General features: G+C 37.6%; 1 protein-coding gene across 3 annotated transcripts in view; it reads left to right on the top strand.

Annotated features, from left to right (window-relative positions):
* LOC140162643 (peroxisomal carnitine O-octanoyltransferase-like) overlaps positions 1–22,738 on the top strand; it is a 46,593-nt gene extending 23,855 nt beyond the window's left edge. For all 3 annotated transcript variants that reach the window (XM_072185920.1, XM_072185921.1, XM_072185922.1), the window contains 5 exons: positions 6,153–6,283; positions 7,221–7,344; positions 10,224–10,396; positions 21,330–21,449; positions 22,250–22,738. In XM_072185920.1, the coding sequence (XP_072042021.1) occupies positions 6,153–6,283; positions 7,221–7,344; positions 10,224–10,396; positions 21,330–21,449; positions 22,250–22,370 (669 nt within the window). In that variant the 3' untranslated portion in view covers positions 22,371–22,738. The remainder of the gene's footprint in view (positions 1–6,152; positions 6,284–7,220; positions 7,345–10,223; positions 10,397–21,329; positions 21,450–22,249) is intronic.
* The last annotated feature ends 348 nt before the right edge of the window (positions 22,739–23,086 follow it).

Genomic DNA, 23,086 nt, shown 5'->3' on the forward strand with positions numbered 1-23,086 from the left:
CAGTGCAGGATTTAGTATAATAGGTTGAGGTTTGGTAAGCATATAGAGTCTTTCATCTCTGGCAGTGCTGTACATGGAAATCTGAACTGTGTCTTTAAAAGGAGATTGCATGGGAGATTAGTTAAGGATTCTTTGTGGCAAAATAGTCTAATATTTTCTAATCTAATTATGTCATATTTTCTTTTAACATTAATATCATATCCTTTGCATCTGCTTTTAGGGAGGACAGTTTTTATGGTCTACTGAGCTCAGCAATGCTTCACTGTCTTCGATAGCGCATTGTATCGGAGAGGTACCTGGCTTTTATCAAAGCCCAAACCCATTAAAGCCTGTAGCAAACTCTTTTAGGCTCCGCTCAATTGATAACTCTGCTCCGATACAAAGCATTGACCAAAATATCGATCGAATCAATTTTACGACCATGCTTGAATTAACAACCCCTTGAAACCTAATTACACCACTTTACTTTCTATTGAGCGCGAACACGACCAGAGACATGCTTATTTAATGACCACTTGAGTAGTTGATGAGTGGGTCGTTATGTACTTACTGAACACAAAGGAAATTGATTTTGGTTTTACCATCGACCGTGTCTATAATCCTGCTGCTCTGCTGAACGCTCCGATAGATATCAGCAACTCGTATACTGTTCGCTTGTTCCTATCGAATGCTCTAGCGTACATGAACCATTATCGAAGACAGCAAAGCATTGCTGAGCTAAGTAGACCATAAAAACTGTCCTCCCTTAGTTATTTATCAGAAAAATCACAATAGTATACTCTCTTTCCTTAGAGACCTCTTAAAAATTATGAGAATGATTTTACAGTTACATTCAATTTCATGAGAAAAGCAGTTGCTTGCTCTTGCAAATGGGCTGTTCTAGTCAAAATCCATACACCCCCTATGGAAGACATGACAATCTCTCACACAGGGAGTGTGTATTTCAAATGGGGTTACCTGAATGACTCCGTCTCCATTTGAAAGCTACTCCCTGCTGTGTGGTTGATTAAGACCATCTCTTCCTTGGGGGTGTATGGATTTCAACTAGAATAGCCCATTTAAATGAAAGTATAATGTTGGCTTTTTGTTATAAAAGGTGCCAAATGTATATTCCTTCCAATCATCCATTATGTATCTATAGACGAATCCGACGAGCCAAGTGATGGTCAGGATTAATCGACCATAACTGGGGCCATCTGCGCCAAACTAGCTGAGTTTGTTTAGATTGTGATCCAAGACACCCACTATCGCGAGCGCATCGGAGCGTGTAGCACTTGCACCGCATCACGGGAGCGGTAAATGCTGCACGCCTATGATACTGGCATCGCATAAAATTTATGAATGACCCCCAGCTATGGCCGCCAGTGAGGTGTAGGAATTTGGCTTGTTGGATTCGTCTATACTGACCAATGAGGTAGAATCAAAGAGTACCAACTCTGCCATGTTTGTGTGTCCCTCATGAAGGCAGCTTTAATAATGTTTATTTAATTTCGCTATGCACCTGGCAAATCTTGATTTCAGAGTATGTGGTTGTGTGCATCTGTGTGTAACACGTTGTGCCAAACCATGCATGCACTGATGGGAACACCCCGTCAGTCGGAAACACCATCAATGCTAATCCCCGTCAGTCCAAAAGCCCGTTAGGGTTGGTTTTATACTTTCTGCCGCTTGATGCTGAGCGGCGTGATGCTTCATCATGCCGCTTGCACTTGTCTGCAAATGGAGTGGCACACCGCTGAGTGGCAGCAGCATGACTCTGAAAGCCACTGTTGCCGCTATAGCACCGCTCCAAAATTGTATTTTGTTATCATACGTCAGAGCGGGCTCCGAGTTGACTTGAATTCAACTCCCAGCGGTGCTGCCGCTTGGGCAATGTGGTGGAGTGATTGATATATCGGCTTGCCGCTGGTCACCGCTAGTGTTTCTGGTATGACTACACAGTGAAACAAAATTATCTTCAGAGCAGCAAAGCGGCAAGTGGCAGGAAAGTATGAAACCAGCATAACCCTTACCCTAACCCTAATGGGTTTTCGGACTGATGAGGGTTCGGACTGACAGAGTTTTGGACTGACGGGGTGTCCCCCATGCACATGACTGAAATGCTGAAGCTTAAAGGCGCAAATTATAGTTCACTTTCGTGCTCTTGCAGACAAATACCAGAGGTACACTATCTGCCCTCCATGAGCAACAAACCAAGATGGTGGATTTGTCATAGTGTTACTTATGGTGTAATTTTGAGTTGATAAACTTTGGTTATAATATCGTTGACACTAACAGAGAGTTATAACTGAATTCATAGCTTCATGTACATCTTAAGATTTATAGCCAAAACGAAGAAGATAATTTGTTTAACACAAATGGAAATATGCTCAATTGGATTGTTATGAATGGGGATAAAGAGTATAGCGCTTGCTCTTTCATAAGATTCAATCTTTAAGGCAAGAGCATTACAAGTGGTATCTGAAATGGCAAAGCAAAAGTACGATGAAAGAAAAATTATAATCTGAGACTGAATTAAAAAGACTAGTTTGTATCTGACGTCACTGTCAATCAAACTCCCCACGACCCTTGATTGGTTAGTAGTACGTAAAAGGAAGGTTGATTTATCTGGTGCCTTCATCAAAGAAAAGGAATTGCAGAAAGTCTAGAAAACATATGATACTTTTACAAGGTAAAAAAAATCAACTTTTCTAGACATTGTTGACATGTTGCCTTATTAAGGAAGGAAGTTTCCCATTACTAACATCTAACTTTTGAGTTACAAAATTAACAAGAAGGCACACTGTTTTGCTGCCACGTTCATTTATTCAATCATCACAACTTGTACACAAATTGTTTCTGAGTTTGATTGGCAGGATGTCAGACGCAAACTAGTATTTTTTATCTCTGTCTCCAATTATAGCATAGGTTGATTTTGCCACACAAATCCGGGCTAGTGACATTATGCTAACCCACAATTGATTCTGCAGTGTGTTCTCAAAAAGCAGACCCCAACAAAATATTTCTTTAAAAGCAAAAACAAAAATTTGCTTAGTCAAACATCATTTGCTATAGTCTGTATATCTACCTCGAGTCACCGGCACTAGCTTTGAAGTTAAGCGTGTGCTGTGCTAGCCTAGCGTAGCTTCTTGCGTGTACATATGTGGCACGTTGATCGCGCGTGAAAAGTATTTACACACACTAAGTAACGCTAAGCTAACACAGAACATGCTGAACTCAAAAGCTATATAGTGCCGATGACTCGTGGTAGATATACAGACTTTAATAGGGCCGACTTCTCTGTTTGGTACACACTGTATAGCATGTTACCATTGTTGTTTGCAGTTTTTCTTTAATTTTAGAGTAGCTATTCTTTATGTGTAGCCACATTTCATGTAGTGATGCTTATTTTGTGTTCAGGGGGCCTACTTCCCCTCCAGGAAATCTGTGGGTAGAAGTTTCTTTCTTGACCATCATTAATGTTTCGTAGTATATTAATCATTCATATCATATGATGCAAAACCACATTTATAATCAAATTCTTCTTTTTTGTTGTAACTTTTTCTGATCTAACCAAGTCAATCTGTGAAAATTAGATACAAGGAGCAAAAAGAAATTATACATACTAACTACATTGACACCTCCTGACTTCACGCTGGACAAATTCCATTCGCTGTCAGAGGAAGTTTGTGGGTATGAATGCAATGGAGCGAATAAACATGTAATCAATTCAGCATTGATTTGCTCAGAATTCTCGCTATTCGCAATAAGGGCGCCGCCAGCGGTTTGCGATGTAATCGTGATGTATCATGGGAAAATTGTGATGTATCATGGGAAAATTAGACATCAAGTCCGCATAATCTGAATATTACCATGCTATTACATAGGAACACGTGACAATATTTTTAGTTTGTCAATATAACGGTATTACACGCAAATCGATAGAGAAAAAATAATTGTGCACATTTCAAATCACATTATTAAGTATTATTGAGTATCGATTCGCGTGTAACACCTTTATTTTGACAAACTAAAAAATATTGTCACGTGTTCCTATGTAATAGCATGGTAATATTCAGTATTATGCGGACTTGGATGTCGACCTTTTCCCATGATACATCACGATTACATCGCAAACCGCTGGCGGCGCCTTTTATTGAATAGCGAGAATTGAACAGCTGGGGCACCTGTCTCATAAATCACTCTAATATCTCTTTGAAAGGTGTCATCGAAGTTGGAACAGATAATAGCATATAATGGCATTGTTAAAGCTCATAACTTTACAAATAAGTAAGAATTTCAATGGTGCACACTTGTATACCATGAAATTCGCCATTGCAGCAGATTGTGTCACATACACCTATCAGTTGTAGTAAGATACACTATCAGTCACTATGTGACTCCAGCGAAGGTGTGTCATGGCTGTGTCATTTACCAGCAAAATTTTGATTTGATGGTATCATTAAAACACTTATTTGGTGAGGCCTCACCCAAGAAACAAGGGCGTGTAGAAGTCATGTGTGTGTTATATGGTGCGTCACACGGACAGCAGTGTCTTAGTTAGCCACCCGTCTGCCCATCATTTTAGACAGGGAGTTTGCTCCTGGGACGGGCAAAATTAATACCTTTGACAGATGCTACGTACGTTACAATTGTAGGTATCGAGAAAGGCTATTGTAAAACAAGACCAACACATTTTGAACTCTTTGACCCCCATGGGCTGTAGAATGTTAAATCTGGTACATGTAAATGTTTAAAGGTCAAATTATAGGACAAGCAATTTTATTCAAATAACAGGCAAACCTCAATTTCTAGCTAAGACCGTGAAGGACAGTCAATGTCAATTGTATGTAAATGCAAGTCCTAACTTTGACGCTGGTACATCATGGCATATCAGACAAATAAATGATGCACCCTTCCCAGTGGTCCCATAGTGCATCTTACAAGTTATAGCTGCATTTAATATGCCAAAGTCTAAGCTTTATTGATCATCGGTACAATTTGTGTTCTTGTCTGCATGCACATTGTAGTATCATGAATGATGTGATGCATGTAACATACCAGTTAAGAACACCTACCTAGCAAGCAAGCGGTCCTGGATTTAAGTTCAGAGACAAGCACGTACAGTATTTTACAAGTTTATGCATTGTTATATTCACTGCTCAGGTATTACATAGTGTATTGATGTGATACCCGAGCAGTGAATGTCAAGTCATTAGATAGAGATAGTTGAATTCCATACACCCCCTATGGATTACAATTAATTAACCTTAATTTCCTATACAGGTGTAGATTTCACAGAATGTTTTGTAAAAAATGTCACCCCATGTAATTCAACGTTGGTACCCTCACTTTGTTTTACCGCAAGTTTTGTAGACCATGATAAATGATCAATGAATGTAGAGTTCTTATTTTACTATTACTGCTATGACATTTTATTTTCACCTGTGATGTAATTAATTTTTGTTTCACTTTGAGTTTGGTAGTGATCGACATAGGTGCACATTTTGCTGCTTGCAGAATCATATCCCCAGAATAAAATCACACGAGGTAACCCTGCAGAGTTATCACATGTATATCCAAGGCTCTTTGTTTGTATGCTTTGGATGCAACCATTCGAAAGCACTGACATGTACTACTCCCCATTCCAGAAAAATACAGCGCTAATTTTTTGAGATTAAAAAATATTATGAACTTCTGCCAAATGATACACAGCTCAATCAAACTTTTTCATTTAGTTCTAACTGACAATAAAAGGTAAATTTCACTATTTGGCCAGACTTGTGTATTAAGGGCCAAAAACATGTTTAGGGTGTTTTTCACATGCTGTGACAATCAAGTCTAGAGACTTGTACGAAGATTTTGAATGCAAGTCTTTGATTTTTGTGATTCGATTGTCAGAAAACATGCTAAAAATGCATTTTTTAGCTCTTTTTTTCAAGAAATTGATAAAATGGTAAACTTTTTCTTTTATCTCCAGTTAGTACTAAAGGAATGATTAGGATTGAGCTATGTTTTGACATTTGCCAGAACTTGATAACATTTTCTTAATCCCAAAAATTTAGTATTTTTCTGGAATGGGGAGTAGTCACACTTTACTTCACTTTGAGGTGAAACAAAATATCATGGCTAATAATACTGATAAATATATCATTTTTTTTCTGTTAATAAAGGCCAACATTACAGAGGTAATGAACTGTCAGAATTCATTGATGGGAAAGAAATGGATCCGTGCTCAGGGCTTTCATCCGGATGCATTCTTGCAAATGGCATTCCAGTACACATACTATCGCATGTACAACAAGTAAGTAGAATTCTGGGTAAAAAGTAGCACTCATTAGGCTATTCCATTTGAAAGCCACACCACCCCTGTGGAAGATTTTTGAAACATCTGCCACAGGGGGAGTATGAATTTCAATGGAATGAACATATGAGGCAGCTCCATTTGAATTTCATACACCCTCTGAGAAATATTCAACCTGAATCTTCCATTGAGGGAAGGCAAGTTTCAAATGGAGCTGCTAATTTGTTCATTGCATTTGAAATTCATACTCCCCCTGTGTCTTCCTCAGGGGAGTGAGATTTTAAATGGAATAGCCCATTGGGATTGGAGGGCGGACTCACCTAGGGTACATTGTGTTGAGGGATCTTTCTTCCAAACTGGGAATGAAGTGATTTGATGCTTGCGTTGTTTAATCACTCATTTCTTCAAACCAGTCAACCGATTCAAATAAATTAAAATCCCATTCAGTGATCCCAGCAAAATTATAAAAAAAATAAAATTGTTTATAAATCTCTTACAAGTGAAGGATAAGTTGCTAAAATTGTCATTAGGTACATGTATATCTGAATGAATTTAGGCAAAAAATAATAAGTAAACACCATTATTGACAAAGTTGAAACCCCATTGAATTACACATATAATTTATATACTGTCAGTACATGTATATAATTACATATTCATGTAAAATGTCTTATTTTGTCTTTCTTACATGGCTTTCGGCTGAACTACTAGCAGGTTATGTTAGCACATCTATGACAATGACAATGACAAGGTATCAAAATCCGAATTCTGATGAATTTGACAATTGTCCGGATGAGAAAATCACTGAATGGGCCCTTTCAAGTATTTTTTATATATTTTTTAATATTTTTGATTCTGGCTATTTCTCAACTAATTTTCAAAATGATTGCCCCTGTCATATTTTTGAACAAAATATTTGTTTACAATCTAATTGCAGACCAGCACCCACATATGAAACAGCTACTACACGGAAATACTACCATGGACGCACAGAAACAGTGAGGTCCTGCACAATGGAAGCAATCACCTGGTCTAAAGCAATGCTGGACAAATCAAAAACAGTAAGTAGGTTTGGGAGGAGTTTAGAATAACCTGAGAGATGAAGATTAGGGTTTGGTTTTTTGATTAGTCAATCTTTGCATTTATAGAGGATTATGATGGTAGTGCATGGAATGTATGAAAATTTGCAATATTAATGCTTTTATGTGTAAACATTTGGTTAATTTTGGTCTGAAACAGATGAAAGGGTAGAAGCCCATTACAGATTGTAGCCAATTTTGTTAATATGTATAGTTATTCCCCTGGACTGTTGGTACACTCAGCCCTGTGGATTGTCATGTAACATCGACTTTGTGATGTACTGTAGGGGCTTAGCTACACCACTGGTATACTTGATTGAATTTTGATGATTCAATCTACTGAAACAATTAGAAAGGAGTGTTTACTGTTTTCATCTCCCTAAAGTGTAACATAGAAGGGTTTTGTCTTGCTATAAATATAGGCTAATGGCCTATTCTAGTTGAAATCAATTCTCCCCCCCCCCCCATTATCTTAAGGCCAGAGTAATGGAAGACACATTCGTTCACGCCCGAATTTCTTGATATTTATCAACACTAAGATATATTCTTTCACTTGAAACTGATAAAATACAACTTGCTAATAATTATGTACTCGTATTTTTGCTTGATTTGTTTCACTCTTTTCAACTCTAAAAAGTCACATGGCTCAAGACAGCTTAGTAAATTGGCGGAAATAATGAGTCAGAAATGCGCTGAATCTGAAATATCTTGATTACTGCCAGCATTCGCTTAGCGTGACGCGCGCAACTCTGCGCGTATGTCCAACGCAGTCTAGGCGCTTTCGGTTTGTTGTTCACGCCAGCAAATGTGGTGTAAACAAAACAAAAATTTGCAGTCAAAATGCCACTTAGATTTTTTAATTATTTTGAATTTTGGCGCACTGAAAGCAGACATTATAGATTCATTGGTGCAAAAAGATGCATGTTTAGACCATGCACCAGATACAGCTTTTACAAGCGTGACAGTCTTACCATTTTAAAATATAAGGACGTTTTGTGCATAATTTTGACATTTTTTACTAAAACATCGATTTCTCAGAGTTCACTTTTGACAATATTGCACGATTTTTGTGACAAGATAACTCGAAAAATATGCAAGCAAAGGGTAAACTTTTTGCACTATCGTTTAGAGTACATCAAAGCCTAGGGAAGGTTTTCTCATTTTTTCAAAATATTTGTTTTAATCAAAAATATACACCATTCTGTGCAATTTTTAGCTTAATAGAGTGACAAAATTGCTTTTTTCACATGTTTTTTTCAATATTTGAAAAAAGAGACAATTTCAAAAAATAAAAAAACCTTCCCTAAGTTCATGTCTCTTCTTTATGAAAAGCTAACTGATTTGTTTTTACTCCGAACGGATTTTTTTCTAAGTTGTCACAAAAAAGTGTGTATTTCAAATAGGGTTACCCGAATGAGTGCCTTCTTTTGAAATTTACTCCCTTGTGTGGGAGAGCAAGGTCCTGTCTTCCATAGGGGGTGTTTGGATTTCAACTGGAATAGCCCAATGCTGTAAATATGGCAGTATGTGAAGGAAAGGCTCAGTCAGGATCCAAATAATGCAAAATTCACATGGAAGATTGATGAATACATGAAACTGTAAATTGGACTAGTTGTGTCAAGCAAAATGTGCTACCAACTACCTTTATATATAAGGTCGTGTGCCATGAATTGGGGGCCAAATGCGTTACATAATAAAAAATTCAACAATTTACATGTTTTTGTACTTAAACTGATCTAATTCATATTCTGTTCATCAAAACCCTATAAAATTATATATCACTGTAAAGCTTAGAGTACCAGGAATACACACATACAAACATTTGGTCAATATACAGGGTGCCACAAATGTCATATAGGGTGGAAAAGTTAAATTTGGGTCAAAAAAGTATACAATTTTGTTCCTCTCTTATTTACTAACATAAACACCTGGTCTGTTAAAACCTTTTTAGATGTGCTAATAACATTGTAGACTTTCAAAAAAAGCAAACTTGTAAGGACAAGTTATGTTGCCTAACTGAGATACAGGGTGTTCAAAAGTCGTACAAAATTTTTATGATTTTTATTATAATTTCAATCAAAACTTTTTTCCTTCATGCCCTACACAAAAACCAATAGCATATTTGAATTTCTCATCAAATTTCCTTCTAAGGAATGATAACTTTTACAGAAGTAGGGTACCTTATTCAAGAAATATGACATTCAGAACATTTCGGAGCATAAATGCATGCTTAGTACAGTAACGTATAGGAAAAACCTAGACCATGACACAGAATGCAGCACATTTAGAACAAATTAAACTTGCTTAAAGTAAAATTGGTCACATTACCTACTAGACATAATTACCAAAACAATGGTACATAATCCATCTCAATACCTTGCTGGGTTATGAAGTTACAGTAAAAAATATATTTGAGATTCACCAAAAAACAATATTCCCTATACTTTAACACATGCCTCATCCGTGGCTCCTCATCCGTAGGCTCCACCACCCCTGACTTAACATCCTTTGATTGGCAATATCTCACAAAGTAAAAATAGTATGAAAGTTTTACTTTCCACAATTTTAGCCAGATAAATTAGCAAGAAAATAAGACCAAAACCAGTTCAGTACACCTATCCATTCTTGAGATCTGGGACAAAATGTTTGGGAAAAAACAAAAAAATGTAACACCGCCACCTTTTCCTATACCCCAATTCATGGCGCATGACCATAATTGTTTTAATTTTGTAAGAAACTTTTGATTTATTCTAAAAAGTCTTGGGTGTAACTTCAAACTTATTGTCCATTTATGTCAATCAATCAATAGTCAAGTACCAACCAATCAATCGATCAATCAATCAATCAATGTTTTTTCTCAGAATGCAGATAAAGTATCACTCTTCAAGGCAGCACATGACAAGCATCTTCTGTTACTCAAGGAATGTGCCAATGGAGACGGCTGTGACCGACACCTCCTGGGCCTTCTAATCCTTGCTCAAGAAGAAGGCATATCTATACCAGAGATATTCACAGATCCAGCTTTTACAAAAAGGTGTGTATTGACCACCCAAAGAGATAATACTCAAAGAGTACCAATTCAAAATTGCCCTGTATGTAACACTGTCAATTTATGGTACAGCCGCCATATTGTTCTTTCGCTTTATTGTGGTCAAATATAGACGATTCTTATAATTGGCACCTTTTCGCCGTTGATGGCGTTTCCGGCTCGGCTAACTCCAATTTAGCGGAACGGAAAACTGAAGCGAGGCAGATTGGCCAGGAAGAATATAAACAAAAGTTTCTGATGAACATCAGTTTCAGAAACGTGAGTATGTTTTAGTACTTTTAGAATGTGAGCTTCAAACGAATATGCGCAAAATGCATTTTATGTTATCAAGTTACGTACACATCGAAAATTAGAATAAACGGAAGTGCCAATTATGCTTCATATGCAGTGTTTTCTTTGTGAATTTGCGAAATGACACGGGTGTCGAATTCGGCAGTTATACGTCAAAGCGATCTTTTAAACAATTGAAACTTCCTTATTCTGTGTGGAATCGACGTCATTAATATCTGAAAAGAGTGATTATCAAGTTCTGATTTAAGGTTTGAATTGTTGATAGCCTAGTGCATGTCAAATTCCGCTTCAGCCAATAGTCAAAAAGAGAGTGTCAATGCGAATCTACCACAACATAGCACTAGCTGCAGGCAGTGAGTGCAGTCATATGCAGAGCTCGAGAATTGATTTTGTAGCTAGCATTCTAGGGATCATTTTGGTACATCATAATATATGTCAGCTATTACTTAAAGGAGTATTTCGTGATCCTAGCATCCTCTTTTTATGACATTTTTCAGTACATATCCAAGAAAAAAGCATATTCCCAAAATTTCAGTTGATTCCGATATTGCGTTTGCGAATTATGCATGATTATGTGTATTACACTGCTCCATAGACAATACGTTGTAATTTCGTTCTGGTGCACCAGAACGAAATTCAAATTTCACGATATCTTTGCTAAACGAATTAATCTGCAAGAAATGTTTTGTACACAAACATTATGTAGCCATAGGTTTCAGTGATATAAAAATCTCAACTTTTTTTTGAGAAAAGTGGGGGATGAGGCTGTGGATCACGAAATGCCCTTTAAAGCCATATTATAACATTTCTTTAAAAATAGATTAGTATTTATTTTCCATAAAATGGTAGCTTTTACTGTCAGATATGTTCCCTTTTAACAAGTGAGGTAAAGCAAAGAAAATTGGAATTTACTACTAGCGCCAATGCATGTTACTCCGGCGGTTGTAATATGGTACGATCCTCTGGCATGTGTGTGTGTGTCACGCATACGCCGTGTATGCGTAGGGGTGTGTTGACATCGAATACGCGTTAACTAATATTTCCATCGTAATAATAAAACGCTGATTCAGGCGGTTTATTCAAAATCTCGGATTTTGACAAAACTATAGCACCTGAAGTCTTGATTTTTGCAGAGAATCTTTGTTTACTAAAGTACATTACAATCATGCAAAAACCTGAATTTAAATTTTTTTGAGGGCGTTCTCCTCCGCAAATGTTATAATATGGCTTTAAGAGCTCTAGCTTACAATTTGCACACTATAGTTACGCATTCGATGCTAGAGTACATTGCTATCGTTTTTCGGACAGACAGCGTTGACATTATGTGTTATTATTGTGTTAATGTTGTGTTAATGTTGACATTCGGATGAAAGTTAATTTAATGAGTCATCTGTATCTTTTGATTAAAATTTGCCTATTTTGAACAGTCTAAAATTTTGTTGCAGTGCAATTTAAGCAACATTTTTGATGTGATCAGCACTGATCGCCCGTCGTGATCGGCTGTAGGCCTATTCATGGGTGTCAATCCTCAATCTTGGGGGACAGAGGGAGATGGGGGACGTGTTGCCAGTCTTTTTTACTTGGATTTTAAATTTTACTTGGATGATCCAGTACCAATGTATAGGCAAAGTACATCTCTGCCCCCCTCAGCAAAATGACCAATTTTTAGTTAATTTCCGCCACTTTTTGACAATTCAGGCCGATTGTCCCCCCCCCCCCCACTTTAAGCCGGATTGGCGCTAATAACTGTGTTTACTTCTGACCTTCCATTGCTTTACACGGTGTCATGCTTCAGCGAATCCAACTAGATTTTGAATACAATGGTCTCTAGCCTCGAATGTGAAGATATCGGTGAGCAAATTCATGGCTAGACTTCTCGAGCAAGTCTGCTTTAATGATAAGTTGTAAATTTTCTTGGGTAAATGGGCATGTTTTCTGTTGCATGTGTATATTAAAAAGAAATAATTTTTTCACTCTAAGTAAACCAAATGTTGTGACAGAAATATGACAAAAATTGTACATGCAGTACACATGTAGAACTGAGGCTGATAGTCACAAAATGTTTTTGTGTTGTCAACATGCAGCATGTGACCAGTGAAAATGATATTTTCAATTTACATGTAAAAAACTTGTTTGACAATGTGAAAGAATAAAAATATCTTATTCTATTTCTTTTCAAATTTACAGGTTGCTGTGGTAAGCCAAGTGGTTGACTGAAGCCCATTCAAGACTCTCTTTACAGCCATGGATTTTGAATACATGTTCATGAAAACCTTAATATCTGCAGCTATCTTTGACGTACAGCCATAGCTAGAGAATCCCGGGGGCACATCAAAATTTTTGGTGGGTATGCTCCCCGAATTTTGAGGTGGTGGGTCTTTGGGAGCTGACGGCGCACTGCAAAGGGGGGTCTTTCGGAGCTGCGAACCGGGCTGTGAACAAGTAAAATGGGGTCTTTTGGAGCTGCGAAAAGTCAAAATCAAGGGTCTTTCTTGGCTTTTTGGTTGAAAATCGCCTGAAAAAACAAGAAATATGAGGAATGAGCAATTTTGGGGTCTTTTAGAGCTGAAATTATCAAAATCAAGGGTCTTTCGGAGCGTTATTTTGGTCAAACATAGGGGGTCTTTCGGAGCTGCGAAACCCAAAAAGGGGGTCTTTCCGGTCATTATGGTCATTTGTGTTGAGTGCCCCCCCCCCGGGAGAGAATCTATCTCTGATAACTTCAGCAGCAGCACTATGCAGTTTACGGGGTTGAGTCTTCGGCTACCTTTGATTACATGTATATCTGTCACCGATAACTTCAGCAGCAGGCAGAAATTAGCAAAATTGCTTGCAAAATTAAGTTGTTTACAGTATTATGTGTACACTGGTGTACAGCAGTGTAGTGTCATGTGTGGCAACAATAAACAAACAACTTTTGAATTAATGCGTTCCAATCTAGAAACTAAATCTAAGCAGTGGACTGTAACAGCAAGTGCAAAGGAAATATAATTATTATAATTACTCAATTGCATTATTTGTGGAGCAAATCAGTGTTTTTTGGGTCCAGTTACATTTTCTGACATTTGGAAAAAAAAATCGCTTTTTTTTTGCTGATTTGGAGAGCCTATCTGGGCTTAGAAACAAATGCTAAAAACAAATGTCCAGAACATGCAGAAAGGGCAACATCGCAATTTGTGTCCAAATTTTAAATGTTGCCCTTTCTGAACACAAAATTATAATTTTTTGGCATTTTTTTAAAATCAATCACTAATGATCCTAGCATTTGTCTCTAGGTCTAATGACTCTGCAAATCGGAGGAAAAACATAAAAATAAAAAAATTGTGTGACTGACATTTCTGGCAAGTTTTCCCAGGAAGGCGCTTCCTAAGTTTCGCTTTGTATTGAGAAGATTGGATAGACACTAGCTGAGAGCATTATATCATGCTTATGTGCTTTTACTAGCCTGGGATTTAGCAATTTGTTTGCGCCTGTTCCTATCAGAGCCCAAGCGTGTCTCTGTCTAGACTGACTGGTTAGATACAAATGTAGAACAAAATTTGTTCTCGGTTCAAGAAAAATCAAGAATCCATCCCCAATTTGTGCCTACTGGGAACTCTTTTAACATAACTCCTTGCAACATAGTACCACCTGTAAATTGGTAGTTGGCTCTGTTTAAAGCTTATTTCTATTATTGTAAAGGAAAAGAAAGAAGTATATTCGTAAGTCATACAGCAGAAAAACTCAATGTGGGGTAAAAAGGAACAAAGCGGAGGGAACTCAGTTGCCAGTGGGGTAAACCTTACACAACCATGGTGCGGTACAGCTTTTACAATTCAGTGGGATATATTTTTTACCACACTATGTTTAAATTACTTTACACCAACTTAATTGCGTAAAGTTTACACAATGATGACAGAGTTCCCTTTTTTACCCCGCTGATGTGTAAATTTTATCAAATTCATGCGGGTACAGTTTTTACCCACTGTTGTGTAACTGGGTTTACTTAGAAAGGGGTAAAAGCTTTTTTACACATTATGGTTGTGCAATTATTTTACCCTCCATTGTGCTGTATTTTACATAATTCTGTGTAAAGTTTACACAACAGTGTCCAAGTTCCCTTTTTTACCCCATTGATGTATAAGTTTGATCAAATTCATGCATGCAGGGTACAGTTTTTACCCACTGTTGTGTAACCAGGTTTACTCAGAAATGGGTAAAACATTTTTACACAATATGGTTGTGCATTTATTTTACCCTCCATTGTGCTGTATTTTTAAACGATTATGTGTAATTACTCGATCTGCAAAAGACACAATAAAGATAAGAATACAATAACTTGTGATAAACTCCAGAACTTTTATTTTGCTTCAAAACTTGAAAAAAAAGATCATATAGGAATATAACATTGACAATAAGCTATTGGTGGGTCAAACAGTGCCCAAAATTTCATGGGGGGGGGGGGAAAATCAACAAATTTTATGCAAAATTACCGCAAAAATATAAATGGTGAAATTTTGGTTTTTACTGGGGGGTAACGGGGGGGGGGGCAAGAGTTCTGACTGGGGGAGTTTCCCCCTCATGCTCCCCCTCCCCTCCAAAAAAAAGTGCAAAGTTTTTGGCTGACTCTGCTTTAATTTCCGGGCGATTTTGTTTTCAAAAAAGCATAGGTATCATAAAAGTGCAAATTTGGTGTATTTGCAATTTTGGCAGTGGCAGGGCTACAGGGCAGGATTTTCCCCCAATATTTTTCTTGCCTCCTCCCCACTTTTGAGGCAAAATCACACAAATTTCCACTTTTTGTGGCAATTTTGTGCAAAATTTCTTAATTTTGGATCAGGTCCATCTAATAATAACATAGCATCATTGGCATACAATTACAATGTATTGTAAAAATAAACACACTGTAAAAAGTTCCTAGCCATGTCACTCTCAAGATATTTGAAATGCAATGCTTGTGGAAAGGGATGTGAAACATTGCTCCTAGCTTGGGCTGTTTGGTGTGTAGGGGTGGGTTGGTAGAAATATGTGTGGGGTGTGTATGTGCACAAAATACCTTGTCCACCACAAAATAGTTTGCCTGAAATCCTTGTGAATTAAGTAGCTTTTGATAATAAACTGTGCATCAGTATTTTTGTACTTAAATTTGTGACTTTTATAATATGAAGTTTTTTTGTACTTTTTGTGTCTTTTATCCTATAAAAGACACAAAAAGTATAAAAATACTGATGCTCAGTTTCTTATACTCATATGACTCTAGAATTTTGCTCATTATTTTTAAGGAACATTTTTGTCATCACCCTTTTACTCACAATTTTCACCAAGCATGTGGATCTAATACTTTGGAGAGTCAGTGGATCAGGAAGATAACACTCTGACTGAAATAAGTGAAAATTTCACTCTCCAAACTCATGGCCCTTAAATCATACCTTGAACACTCTTTCAGGATTGATTTTCACTCTTTAAGGAGTAGTTTTAACTCTTTTAGGAGTGATGTTCACTCCCTTTGACCCTTGTCACTTTTTTGGAGAATGAGTTTTCACTCTTTCACATTAAGAGAGTAAAAAACACTTCTAGCTTTAAGAATGCTTAGTGAATTACATATAGTGTCACAAATTGATGGGGAAAAACAAGGGTTTACCTTTCATGACAAATGATTCTTTATGTCTTCACTCTTTCATGATTTGCATGATTTGTATTAATGTAGTCCATGAACAAATTTCTCACATGATGCCATGAAACAGTCACTCTGCTTTATGTTATAATTTAGAGTCCACTCATTTTAAAAGTTCACCTGCAAAAATGCACTGTTGCAAGCCCATTAGCCCAATATCACACCATGGCTACATGTATCTATTTGATAATGTCCATGTCCTTTACACCACAGCTACCAGGTATGTAGGTAGTCCACTTGGTTCCTTTACCCATCAGATCCCAGGTAGTCCAACTTGAATGTCTCTCATCCAAGCTATACATGTAGTTTGCAAAACTCTCTTCCTGTATAAGATCAAAAAGGATATAAAAGAAACAAAAAAAAAACATTGTGAGAACAGGGCTCTTGAGAGAAAAACAAGTGAGTATGACAATGTGTGGGTTTTGAATGGGATTTAGCAGCATATCCTCATACTCACTTTTGTACTGAACACTAATGTACCCCATGGGATGCTGACAACACAACTGAATTAGATGTCTCATTTTCTCACAGATCTTGATGATTATTAAAATTCAAGGCAGCATCAAATCGCCACATGTAACATGAAAACACAATATTTTGAAATATTGCAGGGGCAAGAGTGATTCTTTGTGGTAAAATTTGTTTTTTGTGCAAATTCGCATGATTTTTAACAATTTTGCACGTTTGCGCAGAGAAGGACAAAATTTGTGGGATTTCGCCCTGATAACTGTGTAAAGATCCGCAAAAATGTGTTTGCCAGAGAACGAGCGCATAAATATCACGAACCATTTGACGCTTGAATGAGCGTGGGAAGATCACAAACATGCGAAACTGTGTATGCAGCGAATGAGTGCAGATGGATCGCAATCTTGTGAAAGATCAGCAAACCCTCATGTGAAAACCATGTGGCCGTACTCGGTATCCAATTGATACTACATACAAATACACAAACACACTGAGCGCTGCTCTGTATATAATACACTAAAGTGCAATAATTATGTGTTCCCCTGGGTTGGTGAATTTGCAAAATGACCAGATGCCAAAACTCACTTGCCCCCCCCCTTTGGCTGTGCCAACAAATCTTTTCCCCCTTTTGACCTGCCAAAAAACCTTTGCCCCTTCCCCTTTTGGCGTACGATACCAAAACATCTCTTCTCCGGGGTACACAAAATTATTGCATCACCCCTAAGGAAGAAGAAGATGAAAAGATCGCACACTGACTAGCCACGGTGAAAAATGTAAATTATCCCCTAATAAGGCTTGCTCGAGAAGTCTAGCCACAAATTTGCTCACCGATAGCCAGGGATGCAAATTGTGCGGGAGCTGGGAGCACCGCTCCTAGGAAATGAGAGTCAAAATTGAGGAAATAATGCCATGGGAAGAAAAAAGAAAGAGAGGAAAAAGGAGGGAGAGAGAAGATTTGAAAAGAAGGGGAGAGGACGGGAGAAAAGAGTTAAGAAAAAGAAGAGGAGTGAGGTACAAGATAATAGGGGAGGGCTGTGAGGCAGTGAAGCTACTGAATGGAAGAGAGGAAATCTTTAAAGACACTGGTTGTGCAAAATTTGGAGGAATTCACATTATTGTTCAAGAAATAAGAGCAAAAAGAGAAAGGTGTTGGTGTTAGAATTCAGTGGTAATGGGATATGAGGAAATTTACAATTCATCACCAATCCCATAGGAGGTATTCAATGTAATTTAACAGGAAAAAAAGGTTGGATGAAGGCAGGTGGAAACAGGGCACATATCTGAGGAAATTTACAGAGAGGCGGCAATCATATCTGAGGAAATTTATAGAGAGGCAGCAATGAGGATTTTATGGGAACAAAAGTAATGAAGGAATTCAGTGTATCAATACTAATGCCACTGAGAAGAGGCCAAATTTGAAAATATTGAGGAAATTTAAAAAGAAGAACCATAAAGCACTGAACAAGTTGTGCTCCTAGCTCTGACAAAAATGAATGAGGAAATGGTGGGCAAAGGAAAATAAAAGGGGAAAGGAGCCTCTGTCCCACCAAAATTGACCCCAAACTAGTGTAAAATACCAATATTTGTGCGCGCTATGCGCGCACATTGTCCTCTTACTTGCCTTTTTGGAAGCTTGAAGACTTAACATAGAGTTGCTCTAAAATACAGGCTATGTTAACATTCTCATCTTTTGAAGTGCAGAATAAACCTATTTTATGCATGGTATGATTGAGGAAATCTTGAGCCTAAAAACCTTGCTCCTGAGGAAGAATTCACAATTTGCACCCCTGCCGATAGCTTCACATTCGAGGCTAAAGACCATTGCATTCACTTCGGATTTGCTGAAGTATGACACTGTAAAGCAATGGAAGTTCAGAAGTAAACACAGCCAATCACGACGGGCAATCATATCAAAAATGTTGCTAACAAAGTGTTAGATTGTTCCGGGGATTGTTCCCCAGGCATATTTTACTCGAAAGATACAGTTGACTCATCGAAATAACTTTTGCAAAAAAATGTCAACGCTGTCTCAGCCTGACCGAAAAACGATAGCAACGTACTCTAACATCGAATGCGTAGTCGTGTGCAAATTTCTCTAGAGTTCTCTACAAGAAACATCCCAATCCCACCGTCGCATTAAGTCCTTTATCATATGGGTGTCTATGTCACTACGGTGGGAATTTGTTGTGTACATTTCTCCGATAGCAGACAGGCACACAAATTCAATTACTGCGGGTAAAACCTTCCTGCAGTTCGCCATGTTGGCTCTCCATCTCCAAGCATGCTGTACGGATCATACTTACTGGGGACCATCACGATCTTCCGCTACATGTTTCAGGGCTATTTATTATCCAACTTAGTGGAGAGTCACATCGTGTTCCGTTAAAAAAACGTCAGTGATAACAGTCAATGTCTGCAGACGAAACTAAGTTGGACGTGGAAGTCTAGAGTTCTTAAGTAAAATAAGGCAGGAACTATTGTAGGAAACAGTTTGACAACTCTACAATTTTCTTTTATTCAGTCAGTCATCGCATCGGGAGACTCTCAATCCATACAATACTTTCAACCAATGTAAGCTTGTCCCAGCAGCTTGTGAATGTGACTAGCCGCCCAGGGGCCCTGTGATTTCCACATGATTTGACCCTAGCCCTATTCAGTATCCGTGGTTCAAAACCAAGCATCAAAACATGCTCCCGACCCCTTCAGTTTTAACATCACTCTTTACAGATACTAACGAGGTTGATTTACGTTGATTCCACACAGAATAAGGATGTGGCAATTGTTTGAAAGACGGCTTCGACGTATAAATGCCGAATTCGACACCCATGTCATTTCGCAAATTCGCAAAGAAAACACTGCATATGAAGCATTGGCACTTCCGTTTATTCTAATTTTCGATGTGTACGTAACTTGATAACATAAAATTCATTTTGCGCATATTCGTTTGCAGCTCACATATCTAAAAAGTACTAAAATATACTTACGTTTCTGAAACTGATGTTCATCAGAAACTTTTGTTTATATTCTTCCTGGCCAATCTGCCTCGCCTTCAGTTTTCCGTTCCGCTAAATTGGAGTTAGCCGAGCCGGAAACGCCATCAACGGCGAAAAGGTGCCAATTATAAGAATCGTCTATATAGTGTACCTCTAGTGTCTTTCGGCAAGAGCAATAATTTGCATCTTTAAGCTTTAGCATTGCAAGTTTGTGCACTCTGCAAAGTCTGCATTTAGTGTGTTTTTTTTGGCACAATTCGTTACACGTAGAACGCAAACAAAAGTATGCCTTTTGAAATTGAAGTTTGCCAGGTGCATGGTGACATCCAGAGGTCCATAATTTGCCCTCCATGAGTGACACGCAAACATGGCAGAGTCGGTACTCTTTGGTTCTACCTGATTGGTATTGACCCTTTGCACTGTCAGCTCAAAACAAAATCAAAATTTGGTCAAAACAATAATAAGGTCTGTATGCACAAAAGAGTTAGACCTGGGGTCCATTTCACTAAACTTTACGAAGCTTCGTAAGTCTCAAAATTATTCGTAACTTACGACGAGTCGTAAGTTCCATTTCACTAAACATACTTACGAATGATACCCTTCGTAAGTAATAGGGATTTACTACAGGGACCCTTCGTAAAGTTAGGTCTAGTATTGGGTATTCGTAACTTTACGAACGGTTACTTAAGATACGAAGGGTTAAAAGTTTAGTGAAATGGACCCCAGGTCTAAGCGGAATTTAGTTCCATCAGGAGTGGTCCTTTACTATTATTTCCTTCCAATAGTAGCTAGCAAATTCTAAAGATTTTAATGCTCAGTTCAAAAATAATACAAAATAACTTAAGCAAATGTAGAGGAAACTGTCCTTTCTCCTGAGACAAAATTCCACTTAGACCAGGTCTAACTTTAGACCTGGTCTCTAAGTGTTTTGTGCATACGGACCTAAGGTTCTACCTGCAAAGTGTAGGGGTGTACATCTTTCATACACATGCTTTAATTACCGCATATGCTTTGCAAAAGCCTTTTAGGGATACTGCTTGAATATACACACATAAAAGACGATCAAGCATGTAGTGTACGTACGTGTTACATTGTATGTATAAGAGATTGTTGTTTACATAAGGGGTTTTGCAAGTTTAGAAATACCAGACTGCGCATTGGTCTGTTTGAGAGATAAACAACACACAATGCGTGTGATGAACCGTGTCTGAACAGGATTCCCTTGTGATTTTGCCTGTTTTCACGCTAGCAGTTTCTAGCCAGCTCATCAATACTTTCCTTGTCTTATGCAAGTGTTCAGAATTAAAGACATCAAGACCAAAAAATATGCAAACCACACATTGGAAGTGTTTTTTTACAAAGTGCAAAGTTCACCCTCATTGTGGCATGTGCACATTGTTTATCTTTTCCGAGCATATTACCCACAGTGCACTTTGATTCTGAGACTGCGAAAGGGCTTTTTTGCATATTGCTGGAATAAAGTTGTATAAATCTAGTATTTGATTGTTACTTTCAGTGGAGGTGGCGGTAATTTTGTCCTCTCCACCAGTCTGACAGGCTATATTGGCGTTCATGGTATGGTCATGGCGATGACCTACAATGGGTATGGAATCTTCTACTGCTTTGCAGACGACAGGTAGGTGATCACTTTTCATCATCTGCATCAGATATTATCAAATCTCAAAAGGCTGCCTTGTGTGAATTGGTTTTTTTATTATTATTATTGCCATCTAATTGCGAGTTAAACTGTAAAATTAACTTTACATATTAATTTTGAGGTATTATCACAATATTACAACCTCTTGACCTCTATTCATAATTGAAATCGAAATATGAAATAACACTATGAAATACAACAGTGATAATAAAAATCACACAAGGCAGCCTTTGGAGATATGACCAGGCTCCAACGATTTTCACAGGGCAAAATCCCCCAACACACAGCAAAATTTTCCCTTTTCTTGCGCAATTGCATTTGCTTTGCAAAATTTGAGTTTTTCTGTGCAAATCACTATGACATGTAAACGAAAATGGTTATTTTGGTCATCAGTATTGAAAAAAACAGCCTTGTTTGAAGCATCGATAATAAATGTAGCTACAATGCCAGACCAAATAGGTTGGAATAAAAATTAAAATGTGCACTTTGTAATGGCCATATTTTTGTTATTTTTAGAGCGATGAAATGACATGCTTTCTTTAGCGTCAAGTCTAAACATTACCCTCACCCCCAATACCCCCGTACCCCACCAATCAATGTTGGGAACTACTGAGCGCATATGAACTAAATGTCAGGATTCAACATTGATCGGGGAACAAGGGCTCATTTGCAATACCATACTAATTTCATTCCAACCCTTTTGTCCAGGGTTGTAGATATTGTAAAATGTTTCATAGTCAGTCCTCCACTAATTATTATTTTCTGTCGACATTTTGCAGTATCACTCTTAACATGGCAGCTTTCAAGTCATGCCCAGAGACGGATGTCAAGAGATTCTTTCAACATCTCAATGTCAGCCTTCTTGATATGCAACGCATGCTGGTAGCATCAAAGATGTAAACAATGTCAGCCTTTTGGATATGGAATGCATGCTGGTGGCATCAAAGATGTTTATCAACTGAAAATAAAAGGACAATATCCAGGGTTGCCAAAGCCACCATTTGCTAGCCCATTTGGGCAATTTTTTTGGCAACCCTAACAATATGACGGGTAACTGCTTTGTTGAGAGCAGTCAGCAATTGGTATTATCAGTTACTAGTTAAAGACATAATGTATGATCTTTTAAAATAAAATTGGTTAGTTTGTTTAGACATATATATGACACGATCTGGTCCATGGAAGCCAAAGGAGGCATTTTTGAAAATTGAGTTACTATAATTATTTCCTTATACAAACATTATAGGCTGAAATACTGAAAACACCAAAGGTCTAGCTTACTTGGTTCTTAAGTTATGAAGTTTTGTGATGTCTATTTTCTTATGTATTTTATGGTTTTTTTACTCCATTGCCATTATCTCAATTTCAAATTTGCTGCCTTTGGCTACCACGGACAAATCATGTCATATATTTGTAATGTTTACACATGTCACAACTTACACCTTACATGGAATCAGTCAGTCAAATGTGTTGTGTTTGTAAGACAACAAAGCAACTTTAAATTAATAGAGCTCCATGTTTTATGGCCAAGATATAGTAAGTATGCTTTTACTTCATTATGTTTTGCAATTGGAGCTGCCTTTCATATACATATGTAATCATGCTGTGATTAAGATTAT

Source organism: Amphiura filiformis, chromosome 10, assembly GCF_039555335.1.
Source record: "Amphiura filiformis chromosome 10, Afil_fr2py, whole genome shotgun sequence".
Taxonomy (NCBI): domain Eukaryota; kingdom Metazoa; phylum Echinodermata; class Ophiuroidea; order Amphilepidida; family Amphiuridae; genus Amphiura; species Amphiura filiformis.